We start from the raw sequence: 18,804 nt of genomic DNA on the forward strand, positions 1-18,804 counted from the left end.
TTTTCACGTCAACAATACGAATATGTTCAGATTATCAAGAGCGTTCGGCACTCTGCACAGCTTGGGTTGCCAACACTCCAGGATTGTCCTAGAGCGTCCCGGAATTATAGATTCAACTTCAGGATTCTGCCGGGAATAAAAACCTGGCAGAAATATCATCGGGGGGAGCGGTAAATTGTCTGATCTTCATTCATCGCGAGTATTGTTGAGAAAAGAGACGTGCTGTCAAAGTTTTTAGTCTCGCACTCATCAGGAGAGATGCAAGAATTCCAAATTTCAAAGGGAGCAACAACTTAAGAAAAGGGTGCTGATTGGTTGGTAGGCTAACTCTGATTGGTTGAGACATGTCCCTTTCTTCAGCAATATTCAAATTCTGATTTTCCATCTTTTTTGAACATTAGTTACCAGAATATTAACAGACAAGATAAAATGGCTGTTTGACAAACTGTTAAACATCATCCACTTGTATAGTGAAGAGACTGGCTGCTTTCCGATTGGCTGGGGGATGGCAGAACACCTTGAGGATGGACATGTTGGGCGACCAATGGCAGGAGTGTTAGGACGGGGCTTGGATTATGGGATGAGACCTCCAGGAATACATCCAAACAGAGTTGGCAACCCAACTGCACAGTCAGAGGGAACTCAACAACTGCTCAAAATGTCACCCACGTCCTCCTGAAGAGTTCCTCCACCATGAGCAAGTCTTCTCGTGGCCACCACGCTGGCTTCCAATTAGAAACACAATCCCTGACTCACAACCTCCATTGGAAAAAAGAAAGGTCTTACCTTCTTCATCTTCCCACTTCTGGTCCCAAAAAAGGCGACAGAGTGTCCACGGTAGTCATAGGCAGCAATGGAGGTCATGCCATCTTCCTTGTCAATAAACAGGGGGATGCCCTCCACCAGGGTTGTCCCGCCCAGCGGCTGGTTAAAGTCTTGGCCACAGAAATTGTCATCAATCTGCAAAGGCTGCAATCAATACAAAAAAAGATAATTGGTACAATCGTCCCACAAAGTCTTCTGATGTCCTCCTTCCTCCCCGAGACAGGCTCAACTCCCAATTCCTCCCCATCACTGGGGGAGGGAGTGGTGAGATCACACCTGGAGTATTGTGCGCAGTTTTGGTGTCCTTATCTGAGGAAAGATGTCCTTGCTTTCGAGGGAGTACAGCGAAGGTTTACCAGGCTGATTCCTGGGATGGCAGGTCTGTCATACGAGGGGAGACGAAGTTAGTTACGATTCTATTCACTGGAGTTTAGAAGAGTGAGAGGGGATCTCATAGAAACTTATAAAATTCTAACAGGGTTAGACAGGGTAGATTCAGAAAGAATGGTCTGAAAGGAATGCAGAACTAGGGGTCATAGTTTGAGGATAAGGGGTAAGCTTTTTAGAACTGAGGTGAGGAGAAATTTCTTCACCCAGAGAGTGGTGCATGTGTGGAATTCACTCCCACAGAAAGTAGTTGAGGCCAAAACGTTGTGTGATTTCAAGCCCTTAGATATAGTTTTAAGAGCTAAAGGGATCAAGGAATATGGGAGGAATGGGGGTGGATCAGGATATTGAATTTGATGATCAGCCATGATCAAAATGAATGGTGGAGCAGGCTCGAAGGGCCGAATGGCCTCCTCCTGCTTCTAGTTTCTGTGTTTCTATGTTTAATACAACTCCTGTCACTCTTTGAAGAGGGGTCCTGGCCAATAAACTTCCCTCTTGAAGCTCACCATCAAAGAAAATCACTCAGCTTTCCTTGGCTACTTGTGCAACCCTCTCCTGCACAATTTGGCTGCTACATTCATATCCATGACCTTATCTACACATCTAAAGAGACGCACTGGGGACAGAATGCTTCGGAATGTTCCATGGATATCAGACGTCACTGTATAAAGCAGTTCATCCTTCTCCACGCATGCTCAAGCCCACACGTCACATTGTTGAGACACCTATATTTCCAAACTCTTTTTAAAATTCTTTCAGGGGTTGTGGGTATCACTGGCTAGGCCAGCATTTGTTGCCCATCCCTATGGAGGCCCGGTTAGCACTGCTGCTTCACAGTGCCAGGGACCCGGGTTCGATTCCCGGCTTGGGTGACTATCTGTGCAGAGTCTGCACATTCTCCCCGTGTCTGTGTGGGTTTCCTCCGGGTGCTCTGGTTTCCTCCCACATTCTGAAAGACGTTCTGGTTAGGTGCATTGACCCGAACAGGTGCTGGACTGTGGAGACTCGGGGAATTTCACAGAAACTTCATTGCAGTGTTAATGTAAGCCTTGCTTGTGACTAATAAATAAACTTTGACTTTAATTGCCCCTTGAACTGAGTGCCTCACTCGGGCATTTCAGAGTGACAATCAACCACATTGCTGTGGGTCTGGAGTCACATGTAGGCCAGACCGCGTAAGGATGGCAGATTTCCTTCCCTATAGGAACCAGATGTGTTTTTATGACAATCGATGATAGTTGCCATGGTCACCATTGCTGAGACTAGCTTTATAATTCCAGGTTTTTTAAAATTAAATTCAAATTCCACCAGCTGCTGTGGTGGGATTTGAACCCGTGTCCCCAGAGCAGTAGTCGGGGCCTCTAGATTACCAGTCCAGTGACATTCCCACTCTGCCACCACTTCCCATCTTCCTGGACAATTCGGGGAAAGAAGATTCCCGGAATAATCTGCTCTAGTTGTCAATCGGCCTCTCTTTCCTGGGAAGAAGCATTTGCAATATATCAAACTCCCCAAGCGATCTCATGAGACCAACAAAGCAACTTATAAACAAAGGAATTGGGGCAGGAGTGGGCCATTCGACCCCTCCAGCCTGCTCTGCTGTTCACTCAGATCACGGCTGATGTGACTGTGGCCTCAACTCCACTTTCTGCCTACCCCCCGAATATCCTTCCACTGCCTTGCTTTGTGATGTTCTAAAACACCTTACAGCCAATGAAGTACGATTGAGGAGTGATAACTGTTGTGATGTAAGGAACACGGCAGCCAGTTTTTACAGAGCACACACCACAGCCTCCCACAGACATCAATATGATACTGACCACACCATCCATTTATAAACATGGGCAGAAAGTGAGTCATATCGAACAGGACAGTAATGACAATCTGCCGCTCTTCAAAATAGTGCCGCACAATCATTTATGTTCACCAAATGGAGACGGCACGATTTATTCGAGGTCTCTTCTGAAAGACACCACCTTTGACACTGCAGCACTCCCTCAATACTGCAGCACTCCCTCAGCACTCCCTCAATACTGCAGCACTCCCTCAATACTGCAGCACTCCCTCAGCACTCCCTCAATACTGTAGCACTCCCTCAGCATTGCAGCACTCCCTCAATACTGCAGCACTCCCTCAGCACTCCCTCAATACTGCAGCACTCCCTCAGCACTCCCTCAATACTGCAGCACTCCCTCAGCACTCCCTCAATACTGCAGCACTCCCTCAGCACTCCCTCAATACTGCAGCACTCCCTCAGCACTCCCTCAATACTGCAGCACTCCCTCAGCACTCCCTCAATACTGCAGCACTCCCTCAGCACTCCCTCAATACTGCAGCACTCCCTCAGCACTCCCTCAATACTGCAGCACTCCCTCAGCACTCCCTCAGCACTCCCTCAAAACTGCAGCACTCCCTCAGCACTCCCTCAATACTGTAGCACTCCCTCAGCACTCCCTCAATACTGCAGCACTCCCTCAGCATTGCAGCACTCCCTCAGCACTCCCTCAATACTGTAGCACTCCCTCAGCACTCCCTCAGGACTGCAACACTCCCTCAGCACTCCCTCAATACTGTAGCACTCCCTCAGCACTCCCTCAGGACTGCAACACTCCCTCAGCACTCCCTCAATACTGTAGCACTCCCTCAGCACTCCCTCAGGACTGCAACACTCCCTCAGCACTCCCTCAATACTGTAGCACTCCCTCAGCACTCCCTCAGGACTGCAACACTCCCTCAGCACTCCCTCAGCACCGCAGCACTCCCTCAAAACTGCAGCACTCCCTCAGCACTCCCTCAGCACCGCAGCACTCCCTCAGAACTCCCTCAATATTGGAGCACTCCCACAGCACTCTCTCAATACTGTAGCACTCCCTCAATACTCCCTCAGAACTGCAGCACTCCCTCAATACTCCCTCAGCACTGCAGCACTCCCTCAATACTCCCTCAGCACTGCAGCACTCCCTCAATACTCCCTCAGCACTGCTGCACTCTCTCAGTACTGAGTACTCCCTCAATACTCCCTCAGCACTGCTGCACTCTCTCAGTACTGAGTACTCCCTCAATACTCCCTCAGCACTGCTGCACTCTCTCAGTACTGAGTACTCCCTCAATACTCCCTCAGCACTGCTGCACTCTCTCAATACTCCCTCAGCACTGCTGCACTCTCTCAGTACTGAGTACTCCCTCAATACTCCCTCAGCACTGCAGCACTCCCTCAATACTCCCTCAGCACTGCTGCACTCTCTCAGTACTGAGTACTCCCTCAATACTCCCTCAGCACTGCTGCACTCTCTCAGTACTGAGTACTCCCTCAATACTCCCTCAGCACTGCAGCACTCCCTCAATACTCCCTCAGCACTGCTGCACTCTCTCAGTACTGAGTACTCCCTCAATACTCCCTCAGCACTGCTGCACTCTCTCAGTACTGAGTACTCCCTCAATACTCCCTCAGCACTGCTGCACTCTCTCAATACTCCCTCAGCACTGCTGCACTCTCTCAGTACTGAGCACTCCCTCAATACTCTCTCAGTACTGCAGCACTGCCTTAGCACTGCATTGGAGTATCAGCTGAGATTTTCACACTCATGTGTCTCGAGTGGGACTTGAACCCACAACCCTTTGACTCTGAGGCGAGAGCATTATTCACTAGGTCACATACCCGAGACAAGAATGTATTTTCAGTACTGAATATACTCTCCTGTTGGCAACAACTGTCTCCGCTATAAAGATGAGCTTTTATTTTGATTAATAGAATTCTCTTAATAATTGAAAATGCAAACTCAGTAATTACAGCGAGTGTTGAACTGCGATGTTGTGTCCCAGAGGGCTCAGCAATAATAGGCTAACTGAATTATTTAAATAAATACAGCGCTGGAGTTTGTACTCTGGGAGTTGCCTTTGTGAGGCCTATGCAAATATTCTGTTTTATCTCAGTCATTCAACAAAATTGTTTGATGAAAAGAAAGTTTGCCCTGCACAAGTGGAAGAATGGAACTATTGATGGCTTTTATTGGTGATGAGCTAACCCCATGTACTGGTTAAGTAAAGCTTGTAACAAAGGAAACACAAAGAGTCATCCCACGCTAAGTTCTTAACCCGATTTAGCTGGCAGGAGAGTCACAGGATCGATGATTCAGTTACCCCGATTACATGTTCAAAGCTCGGATTGTGCAGCACGCCACAGCGTAGACTTCAGTCAAGAGGCACAGACAGGGCCTACAGAAAGCATCAGGCCCGACTGTGAGCCACACAGGGCTGCCTACTCTCCAGCATGGTCCCGGAATGTCCAGGAGCTAAAGGCTAACGTCCAGGACACTGCTGCGGGCAGTGCACCAGTCACTGAAAGTAAGCATGCAACTGGTAAAGAAGGCAAATGGTACATTGGCCTTCATTGCGAGTGGATTCCAGTACAGGAGCAGGGATGTGTTGTTGCAATTGGACAGGACCTTGGTGAGGCCACACCTAGAATATTGTGTGCAGTTTTGGTCTCCTTTTCTGAGGACGGATGTTCTTGCTCTCGAGGGAGTGCAGCGAAGGTTTACCAGGCTGATTCCGGGGATGGCGGGACTGATGTATGAGGAGAGATTGACTAGGTTAGGATTGTTTTCGCTGGAGTTCAGACGAATGAAGGGGGATCTCATAGAGGCTTATAAAATTCTAATAGGACTAGACAGGGTAGATGCAGGGAGGATGTTCCCGATGGTGGGGGAGTCCAGAACCAGGGGTCACAGTCTGAGGATTCAGGGTAGACCATTTAGGACGGAGGTGAGGAGACATTTCTTCACCCAAAGAGTGGTGAGCCTGTGGAATTCATTACCACAGGAAGTAGTCGATGCCAAAACATTGGATGTATTCAAGAGGAGGCTGGATATAGCACTTGGGGCGAATGGGATCAAAGGTTATGGGGAGAAAGCAGGATTAGGGTATTGAGTTGGACGATCAGCCATGATTGTAATGAATGGCGGAACAGGCTCGCAGGGCCGAATGGCCTCCTCCTGCTCCTATCTTCTATGTTTCATCTTCACGGGTAAGATGGGTATCGAGGGATATGGGCCAAATGTGGGCAATTGGGACTAGCTTAGTGGTTAAAAACTGGGCGGCATGGACAAGATGGGCTGAAGGGCCTGTTTCCATGCTGTAAACCTTTATGACTCTATGACCCTACATGGCAGCATTTATTGTCCATCCCTAATTGCCCTCAAGAAGGTGGTGGTGAGCTGCCATCTGAACCGCTGCAGTCCACTTGGTGTAGGTACACCCACAGTGCTGTAAGGGATGGAGTTCCAAGAATTTGACCCAGCAACAGTGAAGGAACAGCCGATATATTTCCAAGTCAGGATGGTGAGTGAATCGAAGGGGAACCTTCAGGTGGTGGTGTTCCTATGTGTCTACTGCCCTTGCCCTTCTAGGTGGTAGGCTGTTTAGTTTTGGATAGTGCTGTCTAAGGAATCTTGGTGAGTTCCTTTTTTAAAAATTCTTTCACAGGATGTGGGTGTCGCTGGCTAGGCCAGTATTTATTGCCCATTCCTTCATTGCCCCTTGAAAAGATGGTGGTGAGCCGCCATCTTGAACCGCTGCAGTCCGTGTGAGTTTGCACGCTCTCCCCGTGTCTGCGTGGGTTTCCTCCGGGTGTTCCGGTCTCCTCCCACAGTCCAAAAGACGTGCTGGTTAGGTGCATTGGCCATGCTAAATTCTCCCCCAGTGTACCCGAACAGATGCCAGAGTGTGGCGACTAGGGGATTTTCACAGTAACCAGCACATCTTTCGGACTGTGGGAGGAAGTCAGAGCAAGGTTAGAATTGAAGCTGGGTCCCTGGCACTGTGAAGTCGCAGTGCTAACCATTGTGCCAGTAGGAAGATATTTCAATGGGGGAGAAGGGCTGAAGAAGGCTCGTGAGAAGCATAGATATCCCCGTAACCCTTACACATTTATCCAGCTAATCAACCTAACCCGCACATCTTTGGACTGTGGGAGGAAACCGGAGCACCTGGAGGAAACCCACACAGACACGGGGAGAATGTGCAAACTCCACACAGACAGTGACCCAAGCCGGGAATCGAACCCGGGTCCCTGGCGCTGTGAGGCAGCGATGCTAACCACGGTGCCACCGTGCTGCCCATCCGTTTTAGCAATGTGGTTGACTGTCAACTGTCCCCTGAACAAGGGCAACTAGGGACGGGCAATAAACGCTGGCCAACCAGTGACGCCCATGTCTCACGAATGAATAAAAAACTCTTCAAGTTCCAATCGGGAAGACTGAAATGATTCAAAGATCTGCGGCACGATTCGGCACAAATGAGTTTTGGGAAATAGGGAAGTGCCGCATCCTGAACCAAAGATTTGGAATGGGAATCAGAGCAGTGAAGTAGGGAGAAGAATAGACTGACCATGTTCAATAAAATATAAAGTGTATTTATTAGCATCACAAGTAGGCTTACATTAACACTGCAATGAAGTTACTGTGAAAATCCCCTAGTCGCCACACTCCGGCGCCTGTTCGGATACACTGAGGGAGAATTTAGCAAGGCCAATGCACCCTAACCAGCACGTCTTTCAGACTGTGGGAGGAAACCGGAGCGCCCGGAGGAAACCCACGCAGATACGGGGAGAACGTGCAGACTCCGCACAGACAGTGACCCAAGCCGGGAATCGAACCTGGGTCCCTGGGGCTGTGAGGCAGCAGTGCTAACCACTGTGCCACGGTGCCGCCCCATGGAATGGATTCTGGTGGGAAACAAGTGCCTGGTGCCCTCCGGCATTGACTAAACACGTGATCCACACAAACTACAAAGACCATTTGTTCCCCAGACACTGGATCAACAGTCTTTCTTCCCAAGGACAATCCCACAGTAGAAGCTGCGAAAGGGAATAGTCACAACCCCATCACTGGGAAACTTCAGGACCCATCTTTAGATTATTTCCAGGACTACAATCATAAGAACATAAGAAATAGGAGCAGGAGTAGGCCATCTAGCCCCTCGAGCCTGCCCCGCCATTCAATAAGATCATGGCTGATCTGGTCATTCCTGATTTAGCAATCGCTACCCATGCAAATGTTGGCAGAATACAGATATTATGTGTGAAGCTGAAGTTTGGGCAGCAGCACGATGGCACAGCGGTTAGCACTGCTGCCTCACAGTGCCGGGGAACCTGGTTCAATTCCGGCCTCGGGTCACTGACTGTGTGGAGTTTGCGCATTCTCCCCGTGTCTGCGTGGGTTTCCTCCGGGTGCTCCGGTTTCCTCTCCAAAGATGTGCAAGTTAGGTGGATTGGCCATGGTAAAAGTGCAGGGTTTATGGGGATAGGACCTAGGTAGATGCAGACTTGATGGGCCAAATGGCCTCCCTTCTGCACTGTGGGGATTCTATGATCAATGAAAGCAGAAGTTTAGAGCCACTACGTTATCTTAACTCGCTTAATGTGGGAGGGACTGAACCATAAACCAGAGAGTTCCCTCTCCAATGGGACCCCTGAAGATAGCGTGCGCCTTCTTGAGATCAACCAATGCAGACAGGCTCGGGATTGCTCTGGTATGTGTGGCTCCGCCCCACTCCTGGAGAATCTCACTGAGACGCTCCGTCAACAATAAAACACACTTCAGGAAATCCGGGGATACGATTTCATCTCCAGTTACAAGGATTCAATATTAATTAGTGCATTCATGCCTTTCAATGTGGTTGGCATGATTCTCAGCGTTGTGCCAGCTGCTTGCATGCTGCATGCATGCTCCGTGGTGGATGTTTCTGGCGAGGGCTCACCACAGTTGGTTGTCTGAACAGTACATTGACCAGGACTGCCGGCCACCATCGGAGATCCCACTGTCGCCATGTCAACAAGACAACTTCCCTTACTGACCCGGTGAGGATCAAAGAATCATAGAATTCCTGCAGTGCAGAAGGAGGCCATTCAGCCCATCGAGGCTGCACCGACCACAATCCCACCCAGGCCCTACCCCCATGCATTTACCCTAGCTAATCCCTCTGACATTGAGGGGCAATTTAGCATGGCCAATCCACCTAACCCACACATCTTTGGACTGTGGGAGGAAACCGGAGCACCCGGAGGAAACCCACACCCGGAGAAACCCTTCTCATACGACAAGCTCTTCATTTCAGGGATTATTCTTGTGAACCTCCTCTGGATCCTCTCCAAGACCAGCACATCCTTCCTTAGGTATGGGGCCCAAAGCTGCTCACAATATTCCAAAAGGGTCTGACGAGAGCCTTATACAGCCTCAGCAGCACATCCCTATTCTTGTATTCTCGCCCTCTAGAAATGAAAGCTAACATTGAATTTGCCTTCTTAACTGCCGACTGAACCTGCATGTTAACCTTAAGAGAGTCCTGAACCAAGACTCCAAAGTCCCTTTGTGCTTCAGATTTCTAAAGCCTCTCCCCCTTTAGAAAATAGTTCACGCCTCTGTTCAGACCAAAGTGCATAACCTCACACTTTCCCATATTGTATTCCATCTGCCACTTCTTTGCCCACTCTCCGAACCTGTCCAAGTCCTTCTGCAGCCTCCCCACTTCCTCAACACCACCTGTCCCTCTACATATCTTTGTGTCACCCGCAAATTTAGCAACCATGCCCTCAGTTTCATCTACCAGATCATTAATGTATATAGTGAAAAGTTTAGTCGCAAAAAGCTAGCAGGCAGGTCCAACAAGTAGTTAAGAAGGCAAATGGCATTTTGGCCTTTATCACAAGAAACTACAAAGGGTCGTGAATGTAGCCCAATCCATCACGTAAACCAGCCTCCCATCCATTGACTCTGTCTACACCTTGACGAAGCAGCCAGCATAATTAAGGACCCCACGCACCAGGGACATTCTCTCTTCCACCTTCTTCCGTCGGGAAAAAGATACAAAAGTCTGAGGTCACGTACCAACTGACTCAAGAACAGCTTCTTCCCTGCTGCTGTCAGACTTTTGAATGGACTTACCTTGCATTAAGTTGATCTTTCTCGACACCCTAGCTATGACTGTAACACTACATTCTGCACTCTCTCCTTTCCTTCTCTATGAACGGTATGCTTTGTCTGTATAGCGCGCAAGAAACAATACTTTTCACTGTATTCCAATACGTGTGACAGTAATAAATCAAATCGAATTATTGCAAAGGGGTTGGAGTTTAAAAATAGGGAGGTTTTCTTGCAATTGTACAGAGTGTTGGTGAGGCCTCGCCTGGAATACTGCGTACAGTATTGGTTCCCAATCTGAAAGCAAGGATGAGAATTTTAAAAATTGAGAGTGTGTGTCGGGATGGACGAGCGTAAAGTTAAAATAAAATGCAAGGTCTGCAAACACGGGAGAAACAGCCAATAAGGTCGGGAAAGCAGATTGTCAGTGTCAACTCAGGAGTGGCCCCGTTTAACTGCGGCAAGTTGGCAAGCGGTGACGATTTAGCAAAGCATGTCACTGGGAGGACTGAAGATTGGGGCGGAGTGGGCAGGGGGTTGCTCTTGGGCAGGTTGGAGCAGGGGGCAAGACACTCAGCACGGTTAACATGGTGAGTGAGGAACAAATTGGGGATTTAAGATTCTGTTTGAATATTTATGAATGGGGATTATTCTTCAGAAAGCAGATTCCAGACACCAGGGAGGTGAAATGTTCAGCTGAACCACACTCCTCCCATCTGACTGAGTCTTACGCAGCCGCCCTCGCTGTTTCCCATCTGCCAACGAGTTCAGGCAGCTAATGGGGATTTCTCGCCTCAGACAGCACATCGCTGTGTTTAATTAGACCACGTGTAGACACAATGCAAAAGGTTAGTGTAAGAGAATTAATGACTAGCAGCTGATATCCTGCGTCTGTGCTCACTGGCGATTTAATAAAAAAAATCAGTCCCCGTTTCCCCCTGTGTTCAACTCCAGAACTTACACAATCTTCACTCTCACTCTGACAATCACCAAACGCAGAGTGAGGCGATGTTACACACCAGAGCGAGGGAGGAACGCGAGGCAGCAGGATGAGGGCAGACAGAAGATAAGATACCGTGTGAGAGAGAGAGAGGGTGGGGAGCGAGAGGAAGAGCAGAGTGTGAGGGGTGGGGGGGGGGGGGGGGGGGGGGGGGGGGGGGGAATAGAGGGTGGGGAGCGAGAGGAAGGGCAGAGTGTGAGGGGAGGGAAGAGTGTGAGGGGGCAGAGTGTGGGACAGGGAGAGTGAGAAGGGAGAGAGGGAGCGAACGGGAGGGGGAGGAGAGAGTGAGTGTGAGGGGAGGAGAGAGCGAGGGGGAGGAGAGAGTGAGTGTGAGGGGAGGAGAGAGCGAGGGGGTGGACAGAGCGAGCGTGAGGGGGAGGAGAGACCAACCGGAGGAAACCCACGCAGACACGAGGAGAATGTGCAAACTCCACGCAGACAGTGACCCGAGGCCGGGAATTGAACCCGGGTCCCTGGCGCTGTGAGGCAGCAGTGCTAACCACTGTGCCACCGTGCCATCCATTTCCTCCCACTGACCAAAGGGGTGCGGGTTAGATTGATTAGCCCTGGCAAATGTGTGGGGTGATGGGGAAAGGGCCTGTGTGAGCTCTGTCAGAGAGTCAGTACACACTCAATGGGCCAAATGGCCTTGTTCTGCTCTGTAGAGATTCTAGATTCTGAATAAACAGTGCAGAGTAAACCTGTGCACAGCACGGATTCCACGCAATACCATTTAAAAAGGGAGACTTCATTTAGTCTGCGTGTCTGGGCTGCTTCTTCCGTCACCACTGATATTGGCAGGAGATATTGTACACTGTAATACTGAACACATTTATCTGATCAAGCCAGCTGAATTAAATGTAGGAAAGAATCATCACTGTTTTGAAACCTTTTACTGCGGTTTCCCACTATCGGGAGATCGGCTGATTAGAAACTGCATTGAGCAATCTTTTGATTATTTTTTAAAACTCTGCGCTTAAAAAAAAGATCTATTACATAACATCTGCCCCCAGCAAACGGCAGTCAGCGAATCGAATCGGCAGGGGGTCTAACTTCCAATCAATCTTCATCTCCAAACTGCCTCGGCTTGGATGACTTCGCAATGGTGGCAGCGTGCCCTGAGTCAGTGTAGAACATGGGTACTGCAGCAGACAAACATACAAACATGAAAAATGGGAGCAGGAGTAGCACTGGCGGCACGGTGGCACAGTGGTTAGCACTGCTGCCTCACAGCGCCAGGGACCCGGGTTCGATTCCCGGCTTGGATCACTGTCTGTGCGGAGTTTGCACGTTCTCCTCGCGTCTGCGTGGGTTTCCACTGGGTGCTCCGGTTTCCTCCAAAGATGTGCAGGTTAGGTGGATTGGCCATGCTAAATTGCCCCTTAGTGTCAGGGGGACTAGCTAACATAAATGCATAGGGTTGTGTGGATAGGGCCTGGGTGGGATTGTGGTTGGTGCTGACTCGATGGGCTGAATGGCCTCCTTCTGCACTGTAGGATTGCAAGCAGGCTTTTTCTGCTGAGGCTAGGGGAGAAAAAAACCAGAGGGCATGGGTTAAGGGTGAAAGGAGAAAAGTTTAAAGGGAATATTAGGGGGGGCTTCTTCACGCAGAGAGTGGTGGGAGTGTGGAATGAGCTGCCGGATAAAGTGGTAAATGCGGGGTCACTTTTAACATTTAAGAAAAACTTGGACGGGTTCATGGATGAGAGGGGTGTGGAGGGATATGGTCCAAGTGCAGGTCAGTGGGACTAGGCATAAAATGGTTCGGCACAGCCAAGAAGGGCCAAAAGGCCTGTCTCTGAGCTGTAATTTTCTATGGTTCTATGATTCAGCCCTTCGAGCCTGCTGCAACGTTCATTGTGATCATGGCTGATCTTCCAATCAGATCCTGCACGGATCAGTTGGCGGGAGTATTCGCAGACATCGTCAATCTCTCTTTACAACTATCTGAGGCCCCTATCTCCTTCAAGAAGACGACCATCATCCCAATACCAAAGAAAAGCCAAGCAGCGTGCCTTAATGACTCTCGGCCGGTGGCTCTGACATCCATCATTATGAAGTGCTTCGAAAGGTTAGTCATGGCACGAATCAATTCCAGCCTCCCGGACTACCTGGATCCACTACAGTTTTCCTACCACTGCCACAGGCCCACAGCAGACGCCATCTCCATGGCCCTGCACTCAACCTTGGAACACCGAGATAACAAAGACACCTATGTCAGACGCCTATTTATTGACTACAGCTCAGCCTTCAACACCATTATTCCCACGAAACTCATCTCCAAATTCCGTGACCTGGGCCTCGGCACCTCCCTCTGCGGCTGGATTCTGAACTTCCTAACTCACAGACCACAATCAGTAGGAAAGGCAACAACACCTCCTCCACGATCATCCTCAACACTGATGCCCCACAAGGCTGTGTTCTCAGCCCCCTACTATACTCCTTATACACCTATGACTGTGTGGCCAAATTCCCCTCCAATTCAATTTTCAAGTTTGCTGACGACACCACCATAGTGGGTCGGATCTCAAACAATGACGAGACAGAGTACAGGAATGAGATAGAGAATCTGATGAACTGGTGCAGCGACAATGATCTCTCCCTCAATGTCAACAAAATGAAGGAGATAGTCATCGACTTCAGGAAGCGTAAAGGAGAACATGCCCCTGTCCACATCAACGGGGATGAAGTGGAAAGGATCGAAAGCTTCACGTTCTTAGGTGCCCAGATCACCAACAACCTGTCCTGGTCCCCCCATGCCGACACTATAGTTAAGAAAGCCCATCAACGCCTCTACTTTCTCAGGAGGCTAAGGAGATTTGGCATGTCAGCTACAACTCTCACCAACTTTTACAGATGCACCATAGAAAGCATTCTTTCTGGTTGTATCACAGCTTGGTATGGCTCCTGCTCTGCCCAAGACCGCAAGAAACTACAAAAGGTCGTGAATGTAGCCCAATCCAGCACGCAAACCAGCCTCCCATCCATTGACTCTGTCTACACTTCCCGCTGCCTCGGGAAAAGCAGCCAGCATAATTAAGGACCCCACGCACCCCGGACATTCTCTCTTCCACCTTCTTCCTTCGGGAAAAACATGCAAAAGTCTGAGTAATGTACCAACCGACTCAAGAACAGCTTCTTCCCTGCTGCTGTCAGACTTTTGAATGGACTTACCTTGTATTAAGTTGATCTTTCTCTACACTCTAGCTGTGACTGTGAATCTGCATTCTGCACTCTCTCATTTCCATCTCTATGAACGGTATGCTTTGTCTGTATAGCGCACAAGAAACAATACTTTTCACTGTATACTAATACATGTGACAATAATAAATCAAATCAAATCAATTCAATAGCCTAATCCTGTCTTCTCCCCATATCCTTTGATCCCCTTCACCCCAAAGCTACATCTAACTCCTTGAAAACTTCTACATACAATAGAATCACAGAATCTACAGTGCAGAAGGAAGCCATTCGGCCCATCGAGCCTGCACCAACAACAATCCCATCCAGGCCCTATTCCCGTAGCCCCATATATTTACACTGTTAATCACCCTGACACTGAAGGGGCAATTTAGCATGGCCAATCAACCTAATCTGCACACCTTTGGACTGTGGAAGGAAACTGGAACACCCGGAGGAAACCCACGCAGACACGGGGAGAACGTGCAGACTCTGTGCAGACACTGACCCGAGGCCGGAATTGAGCCTGGGCCCTTGGTGCTGTGAAGCAGTAGAGCTAACCACTGTGCCACCGTGCCACCCCAATGTTTTGGTCTCAACTGCTTTCTGTGGTAGTGAATTCCAACGGCTGACCACTCCCTTGGTGAAGAAATTTCTCTGCATCTCTGTCCCACCTTCGGGAACATCCTTCCTGCATCTATCCTGTCTAGTCCTGTTAGAATTTTATGTTTCTATGAGTTCCCCCTCACTCTTCAGAACTACAGTGAATATAATCCTAACCGACTCAATCTCTGCTCATACGTCAGTCCTGCCATCCCAGGAATAAAAACTGGCAAACCTGCTCTGCATTCCCTCTAAGACAAGAACATCCTTCCTCAGAAAAGGAAACCAAAACTGCACACAATAATTGCAGCAACACATCTCTGCTCCTGTACTCAAAACCTCTTGCTATGAAGGCCAACATACAATTTGCCTTCTCCACCGCCTGTTGCACCTGCATGCTTAGCTTCAGTGGCTGGTGTACGTGGACACCCAGGTCTCGCTGCACATTCCCCTCTCCTAATTTATGGCTATTCAAATAATAATCTGCCTTTCTGTCTTTGCTACCAAAGTGGAGAGCTTCACATTTATCCACATCATGCTGCACTGCCGTGCATTTATCCACTCACTCAGTCTGTCCAAATCTACAGGAGCTTTGGAAGCAACACTTTAACATCAAGTTGCAAAACATGATATTGGAAGCAGGTGGTCAAATCGTGGTCAGAGAGTTGCGAAGGAATGTCTTAAAGGAGGAAAGTGAGGTGGAGAGGGGGCGATATGTCTGGAGCGAGTTCCATAGATTTGGTCCCGGTAGCTGAAGGCACAGCCACCAGTGATGGAAACAATGGAGCAACGAGTCATGAGAATGGAGCAACGAGTCACGAGAATGGTTCCAGTGATGATGAGCTTCGATTTTGTGGATAGATAGAAGTTGGGACCATTTTCCTCAGAGAAAAGGCGGCTGAGAGGAGATCTGAAAGAGGTGTTCAAAATGATGAAGAGGTCTGGACAGAGTAGAGAGGGAGAAATAAAGTTTTATTTATCCATCACAAGTAGGGCTTACATTAACAATGCAATGAAGTTACTGTGAAATTCCCCTAGTCGCCACACTCCGGCACCTATTCGGGTACACTGAGGGAGAATTTAGCACAGCCAACACACCTAACCTGCACGTCTTTCAGACTGTGGGAGGAAACCGGAGCACCCGGACGAAACCCATGCAGACACGGGGAGAACGTGCAGACTCCACGTGCAGACAGTGACCCAAGTAGGGAATCAAACCCGGGTTCCTGGCGCTGTGAGGCAGCAGTGCTAATCACTGTGCTACCGTGCTGCATCCGTTGTTCCCACACATGAAAGCATCGAGAATGGGAGGGCACAGTTTAAGGTAGTTAGCAAAAGAAGCAATAATGTTATGATTAAAATCATTTCCATCAGCGAGTGGTTAGGATCTGGAATGCACTGTCTGAGAGTGTGGTGGAGACAGATTCACACAGTGAATGGTTAGGATCTGGAATGCACTGTCTGAGAGTGTGGTGGAGGCAGATTCAATCAAGGCATTCAAAAGGGAATTAGACTGCTATTCGAAAAGGAAGAATGTGCAGAGTTACGGGGAGAAGGCAGAAGAATGGCACATGGTAAATTGCTCATTCGGAGAACCAGTGCAGACATGGTGGGCTGAATGGCCTCCTTCTGTGCTGTGGTAATTCTGTGATGTTTGTAGGGCGTTATCACAGACAGAAGCAGAGATTTGAAAACAAGGATGAGAATTTGAAAATCAGGTTGTTGCTTAACCCGGGAGCCAGTGAGCTGAGGGGGTGCTGGGTGAACAGGAGTTAAGAACTTCAGACAACTTTCAGTTTACAAAGGGTGGGACCTGGGAGATGAGCAGGGACTGACGCGGTACCCAGGAGCTTTGCTTGATTTCCTACGGGTGTCAGAGAGCGATATTCTAGAATGTTCCATGAATCAGCGGCAGGATTTCTCTTTCTTGTGCGGCCAAAGTTTGGGACAATGGTTGCACCATATTTCAACATGGCAAATCCCTGTCCTTCATTTCATATTCAATAGTGGTGTGAGACACCATCTTAGTCACATCGCCACTGGAGACTAGTAAGCAGAGTGTTGTGATCACGTGTGTGTAAAAATATACATTTAACGTTCAATTCACCTGGGAGCAGAGGAACCAGAAATTCACACCTCAATGCCCAAGATATCATCCTGCCTGAACTATTCCTACCCTGACAGCACCCACAAAGCCTCTGTCAATCTTGACCGATAATCAAATACGCATCAGTGTGGAGATAGTATTAGATGGTGGATTAGTTACTCAATCCAGTGAATTTAAGGGCAGCAAGGTGGCACAATGGTTAACACTGCTGCCTCAGAGCTGGTCTGATTAGTAAGTTCGCAGGCGACGCAAAAATTGCTTGCGGATAGTGAAGAGAATTGTCAGAGGATACAGCAAGGTTGGAGACTCGGGCGGAGAAATAGCAGATGGAATTTAATCCGGACAAATGTGAGGTAATGAATTTTGGAAGGTCCAATGCATGTAGGAATTATACAGTAAAATTTGATTTGATTTGATTTATTATTGTCATATGTATGAACATACAGTGAAAAGTATTGTTTCTTGAGCGCTATACAGACAAAAGATATTGTTCATAGAGAAGGAAACGAGAGAGTGCAGAATGTAGTGTTACAGTCATAGCTAGGGTGTAGAGAAAGATCAACTTAAATTGAATTAAAGCATTGTTAGAGAGTTTAAAAGAGTTAGAATGAAGTTTTAGCAGCACAGAACGGGAGTAAAAGATAGAATTAGAAGGTATGCTGGGCACAGCTTGCAAGAAGTCACCTCACTCCGGCGCCATCTTGGAGCTGGCTAATGCCTTAGGAGCATTGACAGGCAGAGGGATCTGGGCGTACATGTTCACCGATCATTGGAAGTGGCAAAGCAGGTGGATAAGGTAGTCAAGAAGGCATACGGCATGCTTGCCTTCATCAGTCAGGGCATTGAGTATAAAAAATGGCAGGTCATACTGCAGCTGTACAGAATCTTAGTTAGGCCTCGTTTGGAATATGTGTCCAATTCTGGTCACCACACTATCAGAAGGATGTGGATGCTTTGGCGATACTACAGAAGAGGTTTACCAGGATGTTGCCTGGTCTGAAGGGTATTAGCTATGAGGAAAGGTTGGATAAACTTGGTTTGTTCTCATTGGAACGGCGGAGGTTGAGGGATGACCTGATCGAGGTTACAAGATTATGAGTGGCATGGACAGAGTGGACAGTCAGATGCTCTTTCCGAGGGTAGAAAAGTCAAGCACTAGAGAACATAGGTTTAAGGTGCGTGGGGAAAAGTTTAGAGGAGATGTGCGAGGCAAGTTTTTTACACAGAGGGTGGTGAATGTCCGGAACGTGACATTTGTGTGGAGGTGGTGGGAGGAGGTACAATAGCAGCATTTAAGGGGCATCGAGATGAATACAAGAATAGGATGGGAATGGAAGGATACGGACTCCGTAAGTGCATACGGTTTTAGTTTAGGCAGGCATCATAATCAGCGCAGGCTTGGAGGGCCGAAGGGCCTGTTCCTGTGCTGTACTGTTCTTTGTTCTCTGGACCTGTGTGGGAGGGTTACAGGGATAGGGTGGTGCAGGCAGCCTGGCTAAGATACTTTGGCAGATGGTCGGTGCAGACTCGATGGGCCGAATGGCCTCTTATGTGCTGTCGGGATTCCATGAATTTAGCCACCAGATTCATGGTGCACATACTCACATAAAGTCATAGAGATTTCCAGCGTGGAAACAGGCCCTTCATCCCAACTTGTCCATTCTGCCCTTTTTTTTAAACCCCTAAGCTAGTCCCAATTGCCTGCATTTGGCCCATATCCCTCTATACCCATCTTACCCATGTAACTGTCTAAATGCTTTTTAAAAGACAAAATTGTACCC

At 48.6% G+C, this 18,804-nt stretch overlaps 1 protein-coding gene across 1 annotated transcript in view; it reads right to left on the bottom strand.

Moving 5' to 3' along the window:
- LOC144491732 (plexin-A1-like) overlaps positions 1-18,804 on the bottom strand; it is a 524,825-nt gene that overhangs the window by 468,674 nt on the left and 37,347 nt on the right. Inside the window, exon 3 of the mRNA XM_078209962.1 lies at positions 787-969. Coding sequence (XP_078066088.1) covers positions 787-969 — 183 coding nt within the window. The remainder of the gene's footprint in view (positions 1-786; positions 970-18,804) is intronic.

The sequence above is a fragment of the Mustelus asterias genome, chromosome 3, assembly GCF_964213995.1.
Source record: "Mustelus asterias chromosome 3, sMusAst1.hap1.1, whole genome shotgun sequence".
Classification (NCBI taxonomy): Eukaryota; Metazoa; Chordata; class Chondrichthyes; order Carcharhiniformes; family Triakidae; genus Mustelus; species Mustelus asterias.